The sequence below is a fragment of the Bubalus bubalis genome, chromosome 3 (assembly GCF_019923935.1).
Source record: "Bubalus bubalis isolate 160015118507 breed Murrah chromosome 3, NDDB_SH_1, whole genome shotgun sequence".
Classification (NCBI taxonomy): Eukaryota; Metazoa; Chordata; class Mammalia; order Artiodactyla; family Bovidae; genus Bubalus; species Bubalus bubalis.
The window spans coordinates 21,623,889-21,646,560 of record NC_059159.1 but is presented as its reverse complement, the minus strand read 5'-3'; the positions used below and the strand labels follow the sequence as shown (position 1 = coordinate 21,646,560).

Below are 22,672 nucleotides of genomic sequence, written 5' to 3'. Positions count from 1 at the left end.
ATGACATTAAAACATGTATAATATCATATAAGAAATGAGTCGCCAGTCCAGGTTTGATGCAGGATACAGGAAGCTTGGGGCTGGTGCACTGGGATGACCTAGAGGGATGGTATAGGGAGGGAGGTGGGAGGGGGGTTCAGGATGGGGAACACGTGTGTACCCGTGGTGGATGCATGTTGATGTATGGCAAAACCAATACAATATTGTAAAGTAAAAAAAAAAAAAAATTAAAAAAAAAATTTAGGTAGACTCACTAAGAAAAAAAAGAAGCCTCAAATTTAATATCAGAAATGAAAGAACATTGCAAACTAGAGTGTAAACACTGTAAACTATAATACATTGGTGAAAGAAATTGAAGAAAATACAAACAAATTTTTTGCTCAGGGATTAGAATAATTAATATTGTTAAAATATCCTTACTGCCTAAAGTAATTTACAGATTCAGTGCAATCCCTATTAAAGATCCAATGGCATTTTCACCAAAATAAGAAAAAAAATTTTAATATGTGTATGGAAGCATAGAAAACTCAGATAACCAAAGCAATCTTGATAAAGAAGAACAAAGCTGGAGACATAATGCTTGCTGATAGCAAAGTTTTGTGTTACAAAACTATAGTAAATAACACTGTATCAGTTCAGTTCAGTTGAGTTCAGTCGCTCAGTCGTGTCTGACTCTTTGCAACCCCATGAATCGAAGCACGCCAGGCCTCCCTGTCCATCACCAACTCCCGGAGTTCACTCAGACTCACGTCCATCGAGTCAGTGATGCCATCCAGCCATCTCATCCTCTGTCGTCCCCTTCTCCTCCTGCCCCTAATCCCTCCCAGCATCAGAGTCTTTTCCAATGAGTCAACTCTTCGCATGAGGTGGCCAAAGTACTGGAGTTTCAGCTTTAGCATCATTCCTTCCAAAGAAATCCCAGGGCTGATCTCCTTCAGAATGGACTGGTTGGATCTCCTTGCAGTCCAAGGGACTTTCAAGAGTCTTCTCCAACACCACATAGTTTGGCATAAAAACACACATACATCATGGAACAAAAATAGAGAGCCCAGACATAAACCCATACATTCTACAGCCAATTAATTTATAGCAAAGGAACCAGGAATATACAATGATGAAAATACAGTCTTTTCAACACATGGTGCTGAAAAAACTTACTGCCACTTACAAAAGAATAAAACTGAACTATTATCTTACACCATACACAAAAATTAACTCAAAATGGACTTCTGGTGGTCTAGGGGTTAACAATCCACCTGCCGGTGCAGGGGACATGGGTTTGATCCCTGGTCTGGGAAGCTTCCACATGCCTCCGAGCAAATATGCTCACCACCACATCTACTGAACCCCCTGCACTCTCGGGTCTGTGCTCTGCAAAAAGATGCCGCCACAGCAAGGAGCCTGCACACCTCAACTAGAGAGTAGCTCTCACTTACCACGACTGGAGAAAGTCTGCACACAGCAATGAAGACCAACACAGGCAAAAAGAAAAGAAAACTCAAAATGGATTAAAGATGAATCTGAAACCATAAAATTTCTGGAGGAAACATAGACCTTAACATTGGTCTTGGTGCTTAAAAAAAAAAAAAATAGACACTAAGAACAAAAGTAAAAAGTAAAGTGGGACTACATAAAACCCAAAAGCGGGAATTCCCTGGTGGTCCACTGAGTGTGACTGTGCTTTCACAGCTGGGGACCTGGGTTGAATCCCTGGTCCAGGAATTAAGATCCCACAAGCCACATGGTATGGCAAAAAGAAAAAAGCTTCCACACAGTAAAGTGAACAGTGAACAAAATGAAAAGGCAGCCTACTGATTGGGGGAAAATACTTGCAAATCATATACATGATAAGGATTGGTATTAAAATATATAAAGAACTCACTTGACCCAATAGCAAAAAAACAAAACAAAACAAAAACAATCTGATTGAAAAAATGGGCAGACGTTCAGAATAGACTTTTTTTTCTTATAAGACCTACAGATGGCCAATCGGTACTAGAAAGGTGCTCAACATTACTAAGCATCAGGGAAATGCAAATCAAAACCGTGATGAGTTACCACCTCATAGTTTTGCAAGACTATAATCAGAAGGACGAGCTACATCAAGTCTTGGTGAGAATGTGGAGAAAATAAGAACATTTGTGGGCTGTTTCTGGGAGCATAAATTTGGGCAGCCACTATGAGAAATATTATGCCTGTCCCTCAAAAATTAAAAGAAGAACTACCATCCAGTCCAGCAATTCCACTTCTGGGTATTTATCTGAAGAAAATAAAACACTAACTAGGAACAATATAAGCACCCACATGTTCACTGCAGCATTATTTACGATAGGTAAGATATGGAAACAACCAAAGTGTCCATCAATGGATGAATAAAGAAAATATGTTATGTATTATGCAATGGAATACAATTCAGCAGTAAAATATAAGCTGTTTTCCCATTTGTGACAATATAAATGGACCTGGAAGACTTTATGCTAAGTGAAACAAGTCAGACAGAGAAAGACAAATACTATATAATCTCACTTATATCTGGAATGCAAAAGAAACCCCAAAATCAAAAACCTGAGCTCATAGATGGAGAGAACACATTAATGGTAGCCAGAGTTGGAGTGGGGTGGTGGAGGGTGGGCAAAATGGGTAAAGTGAGTCAAAAGTACGAGCTTCCAGTTATAAATAAACTCATGAGTAAGGTAATGTACAGCATAGTGACTATAGTTAATAATACTCTATTATATATTTGAAAGTTGCTAAGAGAGTAAATATTAAAAGTTAATATTTTTATCACTCCAAAAAAATTTGTAACTGTAGTTGGTGATGGAGTTTAACTAGACTTATTGTGGTGATCATTGTGCAAAATATACAAATATCAAATCATTATGTTTTACACTTGAAACTAATAGAATGTATTATGACAATTATACCTCAATTTATAAAAACAAGAGAGACACATACCAGTAGAATTCAGAAAGCTCACAATAGACAGGAGAGCATATCACACTGCTGGTGGTGAAATGTTGAAATACTGCTTTATTCATTTTTAATATTGTTGGCTATATTCTTTCCCTCTGTGTGTGAAAGTAGCGTAGTCATGTCCGACTCTTTGCCAACCCATAGACTCTACAGTCCATGGAATTCTCCAGGCCAGAATACTGGAGTGGGTAGCCTATCCCTTCGTCAGTGGATCTTCCTGACCCAGGAATTGAACCAGGGTCTCCTGCATTGCAGGCGGATTCTTTACCAACTGAGCTATCAGGGAAGCCCATATTCTTTCCCTATGACATGACAATGACACTCCTACATTTGTAACTAGAGGAGAGAGAGGGAGAGAATTTCACAGGAAAAAATTTAAGAAATTATGTCTCACGCATTCAACATCTGTTAAAATATGTAAATTGCCAAATTCAAATATACCTTGGCCATCATTGTATTTGACTCAATTTTTAAAAGTCTGTGTATAAGTTGCAGGTCTCACCTCAGATCACTGACCCAGCTACAAAATAGGGATGGAATATTAATTGGTTGATGCTGTCTGAAACCCAGTGTACTGCTTCTATGCCTGCTTCTAGTCTCCTGCATTGATGCTGATTTTCACATAAAAAAACATTGTGCAAACTATCCTCTACCTGAATGTCTCTGATAAAACTGGGAAACATATTGAGTAAGTTGTCCAGATATTGACTGATGTGGAAGCCTTGAACCCAAGTTTCTAGGGATCAGAGTTGGACTCAAGCAGGCTTCATTCATGACAGAATGCATCAGCATCCTGACCCTTTCGAGGCATGTCCCAATATAAATACAGCCAAAGGAACAAAGCTGAGAAAGGAGAGCTATTCTGACTTCACAGAGCCAGCAGGAGCTACCCCATGACCAGATGATGTCACATGACCAGAAATGCTGCTGGTGATGCTTCCTGACCTTTTCATTTCTAGGAAAGATTCTTAAGTACTAGATCCAATTAAGGAAAGGATCAAACACTAATTTACAGAGGCCTCTCTATAAAACACTAAGAAAGCAACTTCCTCCATGACAATTACCCTAAACTACAACAATAACATAAATAACATCCAGGAAAGTCCTGCTTATTGGTCCCAACATTGGGGGTCCAGTGTATAAAAAGCCCCAGAACAGAAGGGCTCATCAGAATCTGAGAAACTCAGCTCTGAGCCAGAGTCCACCCTCCACCACTGACACAATGACCCACTCGTGCTGCTCCCCGTGCTGTCAGCCCACCTGCTGCAGGACCACTTGCTGTGAGTCCAGCTGCTGCAAGCCCTGCTGCCCCCCAACTTGCTGGCAAACCACCTGCTGCAGACCTACTTGTGTGACCACCTGCTGCCAGCCCAGCTGTTGCAGCAAACCCTGCTGTCAGCCCACCTGCTGTGAGTCCATCTGCTGCAAGCCCTCCTGCCCCTCAACTTGCTATCAAACTAGTGAAACCACCTGCTGTAGGACCACCTGCTGCAAGCCTACTTGTGTGACCACCTGCTGTCAGCCCACCTGCTGTGGGTCCAGCAGCTGTGGACAAACCTTCAGTGGGTCCAGCTGCGGCCACTCTTGCTGCCAGCCAGCTTGCTGTGCACCTGTGTACTGCCGCAGAATCTGCTACCACCCCACGTGCTGCTGCCTGCCTGGGTGCCAAGCCCAGGAATGTGGATCCAGCTACTGCCAGCCTTCCTGTTGCTGATCACTTCACCAAAGTCTCCCCATCCCCACACAACATCATTTGTTAACTAGCTCGCTATTGTGTGGACAAAATCACTTCCTAGACTTTGCCGACAACTGCCATGTTCTACCAGAATTTCTGTTACTCATCTGCTGTTTAAAAGCTTGTGAGTCACCTGAATGGAGTGAAAAGGGGTTCCCCCTATCTCTTCCTTCCCTGTATGGGGATAATATATCAACTTCATGCATCCTTGATAAGGAGTTTGTCAAGGTATTAATGCTGATGTCAGGATCTACTTCCTAGTCATTCTAAATAATTTATGAAAACAAATCCTCATAACATTTTCATAGGTTTCTGCAACTGACCATAATCTTCATAAACATATTTTCTTTATCGGTGTACTCAGGGATCCTGTAACTTGCTTTCTTCCTTAAGACCACTTTGTGTTGTCTTCCTAGATGCAGGAGTCTTACATATGTGTTTCTTAATACATTCTATTCCACAATTCACTCCATATTGTGTTTGATTTATTGTACAGCATTGCTGATATATGAACATGTATCCATATTGCATACCATATGAGCCATACAACCTGAGGTGCAAACATCCTGCCATTAACTATTTCATACATTTTTAGATGAGAAATTTCACTGTGAAATATTATGTAACTAATAATGGACAAGCTGAGAGCCTAGGCAACTTCTGTTTTTGCTTAAGGACACCTATATTTACATGAAAATGTAAGCAGAAATGATATCCAGTACTGAGGTCTATTATGTTATGAAACTGAATTGCTACTTTAACAATGGAAGGAGTGATAAACCCCTCACATTTAATAGCTGGGGCTTTCTAGGTGGCTCAGTGATAAAGAATTCACCTGCCAAAGCAGGAGATGTAGGAGATGCAGGTTCAATCCCTGGGACAAGTAGATCCTCTGCAAAAGAAATGGCAACCCACTCCAGTATTCTTGCTTAGAGAATCCCATGAATAGAGGATCATGGTAGGATCATATAGTCCATGGAGTTTCAAAGAGTTGGACACAGCTGAGGGACTGAGAATGCACGCATACATGCATATATAATAGATAATGCCTGTTTACAAAGTCATTCCTATATTGGTTTCCTACAATGCAGCAGCAGTTACATGTTAGGGCAGTAGGGAACGCATTTAGAGCTCTGGTGAAAGCGTGGAGCCTTTCCTGTCTCAGGGGCAGTTCAGCCACTAATGCAAGTCAACTGTATCAAATATTTTTAGAATCCGTTGTGTCATCACAAGAGAAAGTCCATATAAAGGGACTTCTTTCTTAATATCACACAAGTCAAATTCTGAATTGTCTCCTTCTCCTGAATTTCTACTGAAAGAGCAAGGAATTAAATAATTACCTGAAAAAAAAAGTGCTCTTTCAGTAGAAATTCAGGAGAAGGAGACAATTCATGCAATGTCATTGATGCCATCCAACCATCTCATCCTCTGTCGTCCCCTTCTCCTCCTGCCCTCAATCTTTCCCAGCATCCGTGTCTTTTCCAATGAGTCAGTTCTTTGCATCAAGTGGCCAAAGTATTGGGGTTTCAGCTTCAGCATCAGTCCTCCAAAGAATATTCAGGACTGATTTCCTTTAATATTGATTGGTTGGATCTCCTTGCAGTCCAAGGGACTCTCAAGAGTTTCCTCCAACACCACAATTCAAAAGCATCAATTCTTCAGGGCTCAGCCCTTTTTATAGTCTAACTCTCACATCCATACATGACTACTGGAAAAACATAGCTTTGACTAGACGGACTTTTGTTGGCAAAGTAATGTCTCTGTTTTTTAATATGCTGTCTAGGTTGGTCATATCTTTGTTTCCAAGGAGCAAGCATCTTTTAATTTCATGGCTGCAGTCACCATCTGCAGTGATTTTGGAGCCCCCAAAATAAAGAGGTTAGACTGGTACAAAATGACTGGTATCAAAATTGTGAGAAAACCAACACCTTGCATTTTGTAAGTCTTTGATGGAGCACTAAACTCTGCTCTTCTCCATGGATGTAGTATTTTTCTGGTTAATACTTTGGTCTGGAAGAGAGGAGTTCTTAGGAACTCACACTGGACCTTGGTTTCTATCGTGTTTCTCACTTTGCATGTTTGTAGATGCTCTTCTGCTGCAAGGGCTGCAGGCAACTGACAGGCTCCAACTGTTCGTGAGTTTAAGATCTGCATCAGATTTAGAGTTAAGGCCATGCTCTTCCTATCAACCCCTAGCTAATAGCTGGACATCATGGGGGAACTAAAGTTTGAACCTTTCTTCTTTAGTTTTACTCACTCATTTATTTTTGGCTGTGCTGGGTCTTTGTTGCTGCCCACAGCCTTTCTCTAGTTGCTGCAAGCAGGGGCTGCTCTCTAGTTGTGGTGTGTGGGCTTCTCATTATAGTGGCTTCTCTTGTGGTGCACGGGCTTTAGGGCATGAGGCCTTCAGTAGTTGTGGCATTTGGGCTCTAGAGAACACACTCAGTAGTTGTGGCTCTCAGGCTTAGCTGCTCTGCAGCATGTGGCATCTTCCTTGGCCAGGGATCAAACCCATATGCCCTGCATTGGCAGGCAGATTCTTTACCCCTGGACCACTAGGGAAGTCCAAAGCCTTGAACTTTTCTTACCAACATAGGACTTTTTAATCGTAATCTTTGCTTTGATTATTTCCGTTTGAATGACCACAGTGTTGTTCAATCTGCATGGCATGTCTTATATCCTCCTTGTTTAATGCTGCCTCTTCACACTTTTCTTTGAAAGATGTTATATTTACTTTGCAATGTGTAGCCCTCAAATTGTGATATTTCCTGTTATGTTAGCGTAAACTTCCTTTTGGCTCATTTCTGCAATAATATTTAAGAGCTAGTTGCATTACATGTCATAGAAATCTAAGTATATTTTACTTATTTATCGAGGAATAGTTGCTTTACAACATCGTGTTAGTCTCTGCTTTACAAAGAAGTGAATCAGCTATGTGTATACATATGCTCCCTCTCTCTTGCACCTCCATCCTCCCCACCCCCATCCCACACATTCTAGGTCACCACAGAGCACTGAGCTGAGCTCCCTGCGCTATATAACTGGCTCTCACTATCCAATCTTTTACTACACATGGCACTTTACATATGTCAATCCCAATCTCTCAATTCACCCCGCCCCCTCTTCCCTCCCAGTGTCCACATGTCTATTCTCTGTCTGTGTCTCTATTCCTGACCTGCAAAAAGGTCATCTATACTGTATTTCTAGTGTGTGTGTGTGTGTGTGTGTGTGTGCGCGCACGCCCGTGCATACACATTAATATACGATATTTCTTTTTCTTTTTCTGACTTAACTTCACTCTGTATGAAGACTCTAGGTCCATCCATATCTCTGCAAATGACCAATTTCATTCTTTTTATGCCTGAGTAATAGTCTATTGTATATATATACCACATCTTTATTCATTCACCTGTTGATAGACATTTAGTTTGCTTCCATGTCCTGGCTATGTAAATAGTGCTGCAATAAACACTGGAATGCATGCGTCTTTTTGAATTATCATTTTCTTAGGGTATATGCTCAGTAGCAGAATTACTAGGTCATATGGCAGGTATATTTTAATTTTTTAGGAAATCTCATACTGTTCTCCATGGTGGCTGTATCAATTTACATTCTATTAATAGTACAAAAGGGTTCCCTCTTCCCCACACCTTCTCCAGTATTTATAATTTGTAGATTTTTCAAATTATATTTTTAGTTGATAACACAGTCTCCAATCTTTTTCAAAATGCAAATGTAAAACTCAGTGGAATAGATTTGTCTTACAAAGTTGTCTGGGTTTTCACATTTGCATGGCTATTGATCAGATGAAAACATTGAATTGTTTTCATAGTTACAAGGTTGGTTTAGCATTTGAACGTTAATTGATGTTTGAAAATAACACTAATTGAAAAACTACAGGAGAATAATCATAAGGGTATCTCAACAAGTAAAGAAAAAGCATTTTAGAAATTTCAACACATTTCCAATATAGAATATCTTAGCAAGGAATAGGAAAACTCTAGTTACTCTGATGGAAACAATCTACCAAAAAAGACAGAAAGCTTCCTGTTGAATTATGAAATATTGAGAGTTGTCCCTCCTAGAGAGAATACACAAAGATATCTTCTTCACCATTCTGCTCAACTGTACCAGCGGACTAGGATAAGAAAAAATTTTACAAGATAAAAAGGCTGCTGACTTTAGACTATACTACAAAGCTACAGTCATCAAGATAGTATGGTACTGGCACAAAGACAGAAATATACATCAATGGAACAAAATAGAAAGCCCAGAGATAAATCTACTCATCTATGGACACCTTATCTTTGACAAAGTAGGCAAGAATATACAATGGAGAAAAGACAATCTCTTTAACAAGTGGTGCTGGGAAAACTGGTCAACCACCTGTAAAAGAATGAAACTAGAACTCTTTCTAACACCATACACAAAAATAAACTCAAATGGATTAAAGATATAAATGTAAGACCAGAAACTATAAAACTCCTAGAGGAAAACATAGGCAAAACACTCTCTGACATAAATCACAGCAGGATCCTCTATGACCCACATCCCAGAGTAATGGAAATAAAAGCAAAAATAAACAAATGAGACCTAATTAAACTTAAAAGCTTTTGCACAAAGAAGGAAACTATAAGCAAGGTGAAAAGACAACTTTCAGAATGGGAGAAAATAATAGCAAACAAAGCAACTGAGGGGGGGGGATGATTTGGGAGAATGGCATTAAAACATGTATAATATCATATAAGAAATGAATCACCAGTCCGGGTTCAATGCAGGATACAGGAAGCTTGGGGCTGTTGCACTGGGATGGCCCAGAGGGATGGTATGGGGAGGGAGGTGGGAAGGGGGTTCAGGATGGGGAACACGTGTACACCCATGGTGGATGCATGTTGATTTATGGCAAAACCAATACAATATTGTAAAGTAAAATAATAATAATAAAGAAAGGAAAAAAAAAGAACTAATCTCAAAAATATACAAGCAGCTCATGCAGCTCAATACCAGAAAAATAACCCAATCAAAAAATGGTCCAAAGAACTAGACAGACATTTCTCCAAAGAAGACATTGATGGCTAACAAACACATGAAAAGATGCTCAGCATCACTCATTATCAGAGAAATGAAAATCAAAACCACAATGAGGTACCATCTCACACCGGTCAGAATGGCTGCTATCAAAAAGTCTACCAACAATAAATGCTGGAGAGGGTGTGGAGACAAGGGAACCCTCTTACACTGTTGGTGGGAATGCAAACTAGTACAGCCACTATGGAGAACAGTATGGAGATTCCTTAAAAAACTGGAAATAGAACTGCCTTATGGCCCAGCAATCCCACTGCTGGGCATACACACCAAGGAAACCAGAATTGAAAGAGACACATGTACCCCAATGTTCATCGCAGCACTGTTTACAATAGCTAGGACATGGAAGCAAGCTAGATGTCCATTGACAGATGAATGGATAAGAAAGCTGCAGTATATAGAAACAATGGAATATTACCCGGCTATTAAAAAGAATACATTTGAATCAGTTCTAATGAAGTGGATGAAAAAGTAAGTCAGAAAGAAAATCACCAATACAGTATATTAATGCATATGTATGGAATTTAGAAAGATGGTAACAATGGCTCTATATTCAAGAGAGCAAAAGAGAAACAGATATAAAGAACAGACTTTGAACTCTGTGGGAGAAGGCGAGGGTGGGATGATTTGAAAGAATAGCATTGAAACATGTATATTACCATATATGATGAAACAGATCACCAGTCCAAGTTTGATGCATGAAACGAGGCACTCAAAGCTGGTACACTTTGAGTGTACCAAGTGGACAACCCAGAGGGATGGGATGGGGAGGGAGGTGGAAGGGGGGTTCAGGATGGAGAACACATGTACACGCATGGCTGATTCATGTCAATGTATGGCAAAATCCCCAACAATCTTGTAAAGTAATTAGCCTGCAATTAAAGTAAAGAAATTAATTTTTTTTAAAAGATAAAAAGGCTGCTAGCCTCATCATCATTCAGTCACTCAGTCATGTCCAACTCTTTGTGACCTCATGAATGACAGCACACCAGGCTTCCCTGTCCTTCACCATCTCCCAGAGCTTACTCAAACTCATCTCTATTGAGTCGGTGATGCCATCCAACCATTTTGTCCTCTGTTATACCCTTCTTCTACTGCCTCCATTCTTTTCCAGCATCAGAGTCTTTTCTAATGAGTTGGCTCATCAGTTCAGTTCAGTTCAGGTCAGTCGCTCAGCCATGTCCAACTCTTTGCGACCCCATGAATCACAGCATGCCAGGCCTCCCTGTCCATCACCAACTCCCGGAGTTCACTCAGACTCACATCCATCCAGTTAGTGATGCCATCCAGCCATCTTATCCTCTGTCATCCCCTTCTCCTCCTACCCCCAATCCCTCCCAGCATCAGAGTCTTTTCCAATGAGTCAACTCTTCGCATGAGGTGGCCAAAGTACTGGAGTTTCAGCTTTAGCATCATTCCTTCCAAAGAACACCCAGGGCTGATCTCCTTCAGAATGGACTGGTTGGATCTCCTTGCAGTCCAAGGGACTCTCAAGAGTCTTCTCCAACACCACAGTTCAAAAACATCAATTCTTCGGCGCTCAGCTTTCTTCACAGTCCAACTCTCACATCCATACACGACCGCTGGAAAAACCATAGCCTTGGCTAGACGGACCATTGTTGGCAAAGTAATGTCTCTGCTTTTGAATATGCTATCTAGGTTGGTCATAACTTTCCTTCCAAGGAGTAAGCGTCTTTTAATTTCATGGCTGCAGTCACCATCTGCAGTGATTTTGGAGCCCCCCAAAATAAAGTCTGACACTGTTTCCACTGTTTCCCCATCTATTTCCCATGAAGTGATGGGACCAGATGCCATGATCTTCGTTTTCTGAATGTTGAGTTTTAAGCCAACTTTTTCACTCTCCACTTTCACTTTCATCAAGAGGCTTTTGAGTTCCTCTTCACTTTCTGCCATAAGGGTGGTGTCATCTGCATATCTGAGGTTATTGATATTTCTCCCGGCAATCTTGATTCCAGCTTGTGCTTCTTCCAGCCCAGCATTTCTCATGATGTACTCTGCATAGAAGTTAAATAACCAGGGTGACAATATACAGCCTTGACGAACTCCTTTTCCTATTTGGAACCAGTGTGTTGTCCCATGTCCAGTTCTAACTGTTGCTTCCTGACCTGCATATAGGTTTCTCAAGAGGCAGGTCAGGTGGTCTGGTATTCCCATCTCTTGAAGAATTTTCCACAGTTTATTGTGATCCACACAGTCAAAGGCTTTGGCATAGTCAATAAAGCAGAAATAGATGTTTTTCTGGAACTCTCTTGCTTTTTCCATGATCCAGCGGATGCTGGCAATTTGGTCTCTGGTTCCTCTGCCTTTTCTAAAACCAGCTTGAACATCTGGAAGTTCACGGTTCATGTATTGCTGAAGCCTGGCTTGGAGAATTTTGAGCATTACTTTACTAGCGTGTGAGATGAGTGCAATTGTGCGGTAGTTTGAGCATTCTTTGGCATTGCCTTTCTTTGGGATTGGAATGAAAACTGACCTTTTCCAGTCCTGTGGCCACTGCTGAGTTTTCCAAATTTGCTGGCATATTGACTTTCACAGCATCATCTTTCAGGATTTAAAATAGCTCAACTGGAATTCCATCACCTCCACTAGCTTTGTTTGTAGCTCATAACACTATTTGAATAGCTAACACATGGAAGCAACCTAGGTATCCATCAATAGATGAATGGGTAAAGAAGATATGGGGGGGTGTATATGTGTGTGTGTGTGTGTGTGTGTGTGTGTACACACCAAAGAAATATTACTCAACCATAAAAATGAATGAAATATTGCCATTTGTAGCAATGTGAATGGACCTAAGTAATGTCATACTAAGTGAATTAAATTAGAGGAACAAAGATAAATATCATATGATATCACTTATGTTGTTCAGTCACTCAGTCATGTCTGGCTGTGACCCAATGGGCTGCAGTACTTATTTGTGGAATCAAAAAAGCATTAAAAATGAATCTATATAGAGAATAGAGACTCACAGACATAGAAAACAAACTTATCGTTACCAAGGGAGAAAGATAAGGGGAGAGGAACAAATTAGAAGTATAGGATTAACAGACACACTACCACATATATATTGAATAAAATAGATAAGTAATAAGGATTTACTGCATAACACAGGATACAGTAGTCAATATCTTTTAATAACCTACAATGGAAAATAATCTGAAAAATATACATACATATAACTGAATCACTTTACTGTACACCTGAAACTAACACAAAATGTAAACCAACTATTCTTTCATTTTAAAAAGGCCTCTATGCTATTTACTATAGCTAGAACATGGAAGCAACCTAGATGTCCATCAACAGATGAATGGATAAAGAAGTTGTGGTACATATACACAATGGAATATCACTCAGCCAGAAAAAGGAATACATTTGAGTCAGTTCTAATGAGGTAGATGAACCTAGAATCTACAGAGTGAAGTGAAAATACAGAGTGAAGTGAGTCAGAAAGAGAAAGGTAAATACCATATTCTAAAGCATATATACAGAATCTAGAAAAATGGTACTGAAGAATTTATTTACAGGGCAACAATGGAGAAACAGACATAGAGAATAGACTTATGGACATGGGGAGAGGGGAGGAGAGGGTGAGATGTATGGAAAGAGTAACAAAGAAACTTATATTACCATATGTAAAATAGATAGCCAATGGGAATTTGCTGTATGGGTCAGGAAACTCAAACAGGGGTTCTGGATCAACCTAGAGGGGTGGGATGGGAATAGAGATGGGAGAGAGGTTCAAAAGGGAGGGGATATATGTATACCTATGGCTGATTCATTTTGAGGTTTGACAGAAAACAGCAAAATTCTGTAAAGCAATTATCCTTCAATAAAAAATAAATTAATTTAAAAAAAATTTTAAAGGTTGCTATGAAATGGATAAAGCTATCATCATCTGTAGATGGTATGATTGTGCAAGTAAAATTTCCCCAAAAATCTATTGCTAGATATTAAAAATAATAAGAGAGTTTAGTTACAACATCAACATATAAGAATACATTTTTACATGTCAGAAGCAGTTGAAAAAATTCAATTGTAAAATAAAATTAGCATAAAAATTAGAATATCTAGGAATAAATCAAATGAAAGATGGGCAAGAATAGGATAAACATTTGACCAAGCAATTATATGAGCCACCTACTCCTAGATTTACATCCAAAGAAATGTGTTTACCAAACAACTGGTACAAAAACATTTATAGAAGGACTCTTTCCAATACTAAACTTAAAAAAAAATGTATATCAGGAGGACCATCAACAAATAAATTGTGTCATATTTACACACAATCCAAGATTATACAGCAATGACAATAGATAAACTACAAATAATAACTTTGTTGAATCTCACAGTCATAATGTAAAGGGAAGTCAGTTCTATATTCTTTTATTACATAAAGGTTAAAAAAAAAAAGTTAAAACTGACCTACAGGATTGTAAGTCATCAATAGATTATTTAGCAACATTTGGGGATTAGTGAAGAGGGTATAATTGGAAAGCACCACTTTTAATTTCTATTTCTTAACCTGGTAATATTGACATGGGTTTGTTCATTGCATCATGATCTATAAAGCTGGGAATTAATTATTTGCATTTACCATTCACTTTTTACCTTAAAAAGTTTAAAACCTAAAGATAAATTAGGAATTAACTAATTCAATTCTATCATTAAAAGGAAGAAAGGAAGTGAAAGAGATAGAGGAAGAAAGGAGGAGAGATTGAAAGAAGAGAAGGAAGAAAGAAATAGAATAAGGAAAAGAAAGATTACAATGATAAACATGTTATCAGTAAGATGAGGTCATTGACTCCGCTCATACACAAGGATAGAAACAGAGTCACCAACTCTTCCTGCTTTGCCTGGAATTGCCCCGGTTATTCAGCAGATCACTGAATGACCCACGTCCAGGGCAACTCCACACTCCTGGCCAAATTAGGACTATTGGTCACCCAGAAGTAAATTGACTGAAGCTTTCTCAGTCCCAGCTTCTTCTCCTCACCTGCTTTGGTTCTGCTTTGCCATATGAAAGAGATTATGCCAAACACCATCTTACCAAGAGCCATTGATAGAAGTGGGATAGAAGGCAGCAAGTGAGGGTAGGTTGCTACAGAGGAATGCCAGTAGTGGTCCTGAACCAGGCTTTTGTGGGTAAACAGATATGGACTCGGGCATGGATTCAATTTGTCATTGTGAAAACATCAGCATCAGCCCCTCACCACAAGGGAACTTGCCAACTTCCATATAGCAAAAGGACCAAAGCTAGAGAGAGACAACTGCTATGACCCTGCTCAGGCCAGCGAAAACTGTATCACATGATCACATTACGACTGAAGCAGGAATGATGTTGATGATGTGATCGCCTTTCTTTTACCTGAAAAATGTTTTTATGAATTATTCTCAATCGGGAAACAGATTAAATCCTTATTTACCAAAGATTCATAACCCTTAGGGAACAACTTCCTCCTCTAAAATTCCATCAGTGACTGTGAAAACAATGTAAACAACAGTAAGGAAAATCCTGTTTATTAGTTCACATATTGAGAGCCCAGTGTATAAAAGTACTAGAATTGAAGAAGTGATCAGAATCTGAGAACTCACCTCTGTGTAAGAACCCACACACCACCCTGACACCATGACTCACTCCTGCTGCTCCCCCTGCTGCCAGCCTACCTGCCGTAGGATCACCTGCTGTAGGATCATGTGCTTCCAGCCCACCTGTAGTGGATCCAGCTCTTGTGGGTCCAGCTGCTGCCAGGCCTGCTGCCCCTCAACTTGCTGGCAAATCACTTGCTGCAAACCTACCTGTGTGACCACTGGCTGTCAGCCCACCTGCTGTGGATCCAGCAGCGGTGGACAAACCTGTGGTGGGTCTAACTGCTGTCAGCCTTGCTGTCAGCCAGCCTCCTGTGCACCCGTGTACCACCATAGAACCTGCTACCACCCCACGTGCTGCTGCCTGCTGGGGTGCCAAGACCAGAGCTGTGGATCCAGCTGCTGCCAGCCTTGCTGCCGCCCTGTCTGCTCTCAGACCACCTGTTGTAGGACCACCTCCTGCCGCCCGAGCTCTGTGTCCAGCTGCTGCCAGCCTTCCTGCTGCTGATCACTTTGCTAAAGAATCCCTGTCTCTCAAACCAACCTTCTCATCACCTGATTTGGCATTCCAGAACAAGTTTTACTTCCAAATGTTGCTAAAGCCAATGTCCTATCACCAAAGTTTTGTTATTAATCTCCCTGTTTAAAAGGTTGAGAATCAGCTTGATAGAGTGTGGAGGACTTCCCCTTGATTCTCTTCTTCCTGTGTATATGAGTCATGTTCCACATTCCTGCATCCTTGATATGGAGTGTGGGTCTCTACTTTGACTCAGAAATCAGGATCTTCATCTTCTCTCTACATGTAACTTACGAAGACACATACTCATGACTTTCTTCCGTTTCTGCTACTATCTTCATAATAATCTTCGTAATCATGTTTCTTTTCAATGTACTCATGATTCTAGGTCCTGCTTTCTTCTTTTTATAATCACTTCTAGTGTCTCCCAGAAACAGGGAATCTTACCTAAATTTCTAAATAAATCTTGTGCCACTATTCATTTCATATTGTGCTTTGTGTTATTATGCAACATTCAGGATGTGAGCATTTATACACATATGCATATACTATGAATTGTTCATTCTGAGCTCATACAATGCTCCACATTTATTATTTCTATTTCACATGAGAAAATGACCAACTTGGTAGATTACCTCCAAGTGAACACACTCCTGTCACTCTTACCAGCTTAAGAAATAGAACTTGCTATCTTCAAATTCTCTCACTCATTCCCAAACGTAGGCAAGTTCACGATTTTTCTAAACTCTATATAAATGAGATACTATATAGTTGGCCACTTGTTCTTTATATTAGGATTGTGGCACTGATCCATGTAATTATCTGAAGTTCATTTATTCTCCTTACTCTATCATCTTCCCACTGAATGAATATGACACCTTTCGTTTGTTTACTACTGATACATGTGTGGACTGTTTGCAGTCTGGGGCTAATAAAATCACGCTGCTTTAAATGTTTTAGAACAGGTTCTTTGGTACACGTATATAAACATTTCTATTGGATAAGTATCTACAAGTAGAATTGCTTGGTGAAAGTATTTATACTGATCTCTGTAGAGGTCTTCCCCATTTTTATTGGGTTTATTTCTAGGTGTTTCATAATTTATGCTATTTTAGGGTACAACTTAAAATTCTAATTTTTCAGTGTTTCTGACATGTGTGTGCCTATGTGTGTTTTCATACGTATGTGGGAAATGTGTGTGCAAATGTGTGTTTTCATATGTAAGAGTATGTGTGCCTCACTCTTTGTGACCCCATAGACTGTAGCCCACCAGGGTCTTCTATCCATGGAATTCTCCAGGCACGAACACTGGGGTGGATTGCCATCTTCTTCTCCAGGGATCTTCCTGACCCAGGGATCGATCCCGGGTCTCCTGCATTGCAAGCAGATTCTTTACCATCTGAACTACTGGGAAAGTCCTGTTTCTGACATATAAAATAGCAATTAGTTGATGTATGTTGATATTATAACCAAACTTCCTCATTATTTCTAATAGTTTATCAATAGATGGGTTTTCTTTTTAATTCTGCATGCATAGTCATTATCAACTACAGTTGATGGCCTGACCCTTCTAAAGTCTAACTTATAAGACATAAGTAGGACTAGAACCAATTTATACAAAAGAACTTATAGAGAAATTGTGATATCAAGACTAGCAGAATTTCCTCTTGCCTGAGAAGGATTTGAAAAATGAATGTGTGTGTTTTAAATGGGGTTGGAGTAGTCAGCCATGGGATTTCAGTCAGCAGAGGCACACAATCAAGGGTGGCAGTGCAACCAAGCACTGCACAGGGGAGGGGGCGCTGCACCTGAGTCTTCCAGCCCTTATAAAAGACTACATAATTGACCTGAGTGCATTAGATGCCACTCGGCATTCTGGTATTCCATATACATCTTCTGATTGCTCACAAAATGACCTTCTGATTATTATTTAACTTTACTTGCACAGAGAAATAACTGATCAAATGAACTATGAAAACTAAAATTTCTGCAATTATAATTGTGATCAATAAATTTGCATATTAATAATGGGATAGATAAATTGTTATGCCTCAGGAGAGGAGTTCAACCTTTGTATGTAAATAAGAACAGATTTCTGAGTCTACAAGAATAATTTTGGGCCCTGTGTATTTGTCAAAATAATAGCAATCAACTTGAAAGCACTTGGGGAGAGAGCTACATTTTGCCCAGGTGAATGAATGTCATAATTTCATGGCACCATGTAATATTTTAATGTTATGCCTTTGAGTGCTTGTGGATTTCAGAGAAGGACAGCAATGCCAGCAATCAATGTCAGTTACAGCGTTTGAATAAGACGGAGAATGTAGAGACTTCACAGAGACTCAGTAATGGAAGAAACCCTTATAGAATCTTGCTAGAATTAACTCACAGAAGCTGCAAATCAAAGACACAATATTCCTACTGCCAACTATTTGTTTAGTTGAGATATCTTGTCTCCATAGTAGCCCATTCCTTTTTCAGACATCTCCTATCAAGAGTGATTATGTTAACATCTATCCTCTCTCCCCCTCCCAGCCTGGTCTCCTGAATCTTTTGCTCATTGGGATCACTTGTTAGACAGTCAGAATGGCATTACTGAGCAGTAACTGAGCAGTACTCTCCCCAGTAGAAGATACGCACACTGAAAAATCACATTTGTTTCACACTACCCCCTGGCATGTACTTTCCCACCTCCCAGGGTGCATTTTGGACAAGGCTCAGCATTTCCCTACTGACTGCAGATGTTCATTTTTCCCTGAGGCCCCAGTCACTGACCTTTCCAACTAGATCTATAGTGTTAAGATTAAGTCTAAATATTTTCTCTAAATATTCTAAATGTACTGGATTATGGTTTAGTGGAATGAAATACCATTGAAATGCATGAACATATGTTATCATTCGTATGATTGTGTCTGTGCCTTTTTAAGATGTTTCTAATTCACATTATCCACTTTCTGTACTGGACTTCCCAGGTGGCACTAGTGATGAAGAACCTGCCTGCCAATGCAGGAGACATAAGAGATCCCTGGGGAGGGAAAATTCCCTTGAAAAAGGCATAAAAACCCACTCCAGTATTCCTGCCTGGAGAATCCCATGAACAGAGGCATCTGCCAGGCTACAGTACATGGGATCGCAAAGAGTCAGACACGACTGAAGCGACTTAACATGCATGCATGCACTTTCTTTACTAAACTCACTCTTAGACTGTGCTTTTATTTACTTCTGATTTTACCTTCAACCATAAAATCTCTATAAAGGAAGGAAAGACCACAGCTCTTAGTATTCTTGCCTGGAGAATTCCATGGACAGAGTAGCCTGACAGGCTACAGTCCATGGGGTTGCAGAGTCGGACATGACTGAGGAACTATCACTCACTTAGTTACAGGAATTAAAATCATATGGAAGAGTACTCAAATTCTTGTTCTGCCACTCACTAGTCTTATTGGGAGAATGTACAGAACATACTTTTCATATATATTATGTTATCATTTTTTATTTTTAACTTATTTTTATTTAATTATAGTTGATTTACAATGTTATGTTAATTTTCCACTACTTTCTTTCATATTATGTCCACTTATGTATTAATCTACAGGTGTTTTCTTTCTCTTCCCCCTGCTTTTATGGGTCAATCAGTCTATAAGCAGATGCCTTTGAAAAACCACAATTGTTATATTTTCAAGAATATCACAGAATATCACAGTAAAACAAATCTATTCATCACTAGAGAATTGGTTTTTCCCTTACTTGTTCCATGATAATCTAAGCTTTTGTCTCTTTTGTTTAACACAGTATGCCTGCATGGGTGCATGCTAAGTTGCTTCAGTCATGTCCAGCTCTTTGCAAACTTATGGACTATAGCCCAACAGGTTCCTCTATAAATAGGATTCTCCAGGCAAGAATACTGGAGAGGGTTGCCATGCCCTCCTCCAGGGGATCTTCCCAATCCAGGGATGAAACCTATGTCTCTTAAGTCTCCTGCATTGGCAGGTGGATTCTTTACCACTAGCGCCCCCTGGGAAGTACCTGTATGCCTGACTTTTTTTTGTTTTGTTTTGTTTTGTTTACTGAATTCATTTTTTTAAATATAAATTTATTTATTTTAATTGGAGGCTAATTACAATATTGTATTGGTTTTGCCTGACTTAACACAAATTAGCTTCAAATTTGCTAATTATAAACTTCCAAGTCTTCAAGAGATAGGAATACCAGACCACCTTATCTGTCTCCTGAGCAACCTGTATGCAGGTCAAGAAGCAACAATTAGAATTGAACATGGAACAACAGACTGGTTCAAAATTGGTAAAGGAGTGCTTCAAGGCTGTATATTGTCATCATGTTTATTTAACTTATATGCAGAGTACATCATGTGAAATGCCAGGCTGGATGAAGCACAAGCTGGAATCAAGATTGCCAGGAGACATATCAATAACCTCAGATATGTAGATGACACCACCCTTATGGCAGAAAGCGAAGAGGAACTAACGAGCTTCTTGATGAAGGTGAAAGAGGACAGTGAAAATATGGCTTAAAACTCAACATTCAAAAAACTAAGATCATTGCATCCAGTCCCACCACTAACAGCATACAGATGGGGAAACAATGAAAACAGTGACTGATTTTATTTTCTTGGGCTCCAAAATCACTGCACATGGTGACTGCAGCCATAAAATTAAAAGATGCTTGCTCCTTGGAAGAAAAGCTATGACCAACCTAGACAGCATATTAAGAACCAGAGACATTACCTTGCTCACAAAGTTCCCTATAGTCAAAGCTATGGTTTTTCCCATAGTCATGTATCAATGTGAGAGTTGGACCATAAAGAAGGCTGAGTGCCAAAGAATTGATGCTTTCAAACTGTGGTGTTGAGAATCCCTTGGACTGCAAGGAGATAAAGCCAGTCAATCCTAAAGAAAATTTACCCTGAATTTTCATTGGAAGAACTGATGCTGAAGTTGAAGCTCCAATATTTTTGCTACCTGATGCAAAGACCTGACTCATTGGAAAATACCCTGATGCTGGGAAAGATAGAAGGCAGGAGCGGGAGGGGATGACAGAGGATGAGATGGTTGGATGGCATCACCGGCTCAATGGACATGAGTTTGAGGAAGCTCCAAGATATGGTGAAGGACAGGGAAGCCTCATGTGCTGCAGTCCATGGGGTTGCAAAGAATTGGATACAGCAGAGAGACTGAACAGCAACAAAGTCAAGGTATTGGAAGGTATGAGAACTTGTACCACATCCAAGGAGAACAGTAGAGTTTTGCCCTGCCTTCAATGACTAAAGAATACACAGATAATAATTGCATTTGATTCTTGAAAAATCCAATTGATCATAATATATAAACATGCAATACCTCAAGTTTCACCAGTCCATAGCCCCACAGAAGTTTTTATGCCAGGTGGAGAATTTTGAGTACCACAGACAACACTTTTGCTCTTCAAAGGCAGTGGAAAAAGAAAATATTTACAGTAAACAATCAACAGTACACATGGGCATGACATATTTATTTTGAGGAAAAGTAGCCTCACAATGATGTTCATTGGCTGTTTGCAAGTGGTGAAAGGCCTGACTGGATTGAGCTTGGGAGAAGCAAGACTGGAACATAAGGAGATTTGGAGAATAATTATTTACATAAAGATGGCTTGAGGACAGAAAGTGTTTCCCACTTGTGTCCCACATCAATGATCTTCAGAGTGTTCATGATAGAGAAGGCACTGCTGCTGCTGCTGCTGCTAAGTCACTTCAGTCATGTCCAACTCTGGGCGACCCCAGAGACGGCAGCCCATCAGGCTCCCCCATCCCTGGGATTCTCCAGGCAAGAACACTGGAGTGGGTTGCCATTTCCTTCTCCAATGCATGAAAGTGAAAAGTGAAAGTGAAGTCGCTCAGTCGTGTCCGACTCTTAGTGACCCCATGGACTGTAGCCTACCAGGCTCCTCTGTCCATGGGATTTTCCAGGGAAGAGTACCAGAGTGGGGTGCCATCGCCTTCTCTGAGAGAAGGCACTAGAGAACTACAAATTTGGAATAACTCATCCCATCTCTGTCTTTGGGTACATCAATATTTACCCAAGAGAGCATGAACAAAGCATCCATCGTGGCAGTGATAGAGGATTTGTGTGAACTCAATAGCATAGGCTCCCTCTCACCATGGCTGCCCCTGCTGTATGTGCTGCTAGTCAGAAGCAGAGAATGTTGTTGAGCACCGATGGGGTAGCATCATAACTTATTAACCATGCCACACAAAGGCAAGTTATCCTCTCAGACTAGTAGGAAAAGAGAGAGATTCTTCTTTCTAGGATTGCATATTCTAAACATGGATTTGTCATCCCTATCAGCTGTACTGTTGGCTTAGAGTATTATTGTCATAGGATTCTGAATAGCATCAATTTGGACCAAGAGACCCACGTTTTGAAGAACAAGATCAACAACAGGTACACAAACATGAGAGCTACTTGCTCTACCATATATCACATGACAGAGATGACTGGCCCCATGGAAAATTGGAACGGTCTTGAAAATGTGGAGCAAAGAACCAACTTAGAGGTGACAACAAGTCTTCTGGATGTGGTGTATATCTTGACCCAAAGACCATTACCTGGTTCCTATATGCTGCTGCTGCTGCTAAGTCGCTTCAGTCGTGTCCGACTCTGTGTGACCCCATAGATGGCAGCCCACCAGGCTCCCGTTCCTGGGATTCTCCAGGCAAGAACACTGGAATGGGTTGCCATTTCCTTCTCCAATGCATG

The 22,672-nt window shown here is 40.1% G+C and overlaps 2 protein-coding genes across 2 annotated transcripts; both read left to right on the top strand.

The window, feature by feature from the left end:
* The first annotated feature begins 4,084 nt into the window (after positions 1-4,084).
* Positions 4,085-5,175, top strand: LOC123327545 (keratin-associated protein 9-1-like). The gene has a single exon (XM_044938976.2). The coding sequence runs from the start codon at positions 4,196-4,198 to the stop codon at positions 4,685-4,687; it is 492 nt and encodes a 163-aa protein (XP_044794911.2). The 5' UTR covers positions 4,085-4,195; the 3' UTR covers positions 4,688-5,175.
* Positions 5,176-15,090: 9,915 nt separating this feature from the next.
* Positions 15,091-16,406, top strand: LOC102391169 (keratin-associated protein 9-2-like). Its single transcript, XM_044938977.2, has one exon. It carries the CDS (start codon positions 15,444-15,446, stop codon positions 15,909-15,911), a length of 468 nt encoding a protein of 155 aa, XP_044794912.2. The 5' UTR covers positions 15,091-15,443; the 3' UTR covers positions 15,912-16,406.
* The last annotated feature ends 6,266 nt before the right edge of the window (positions 16,407-22,672 follow it).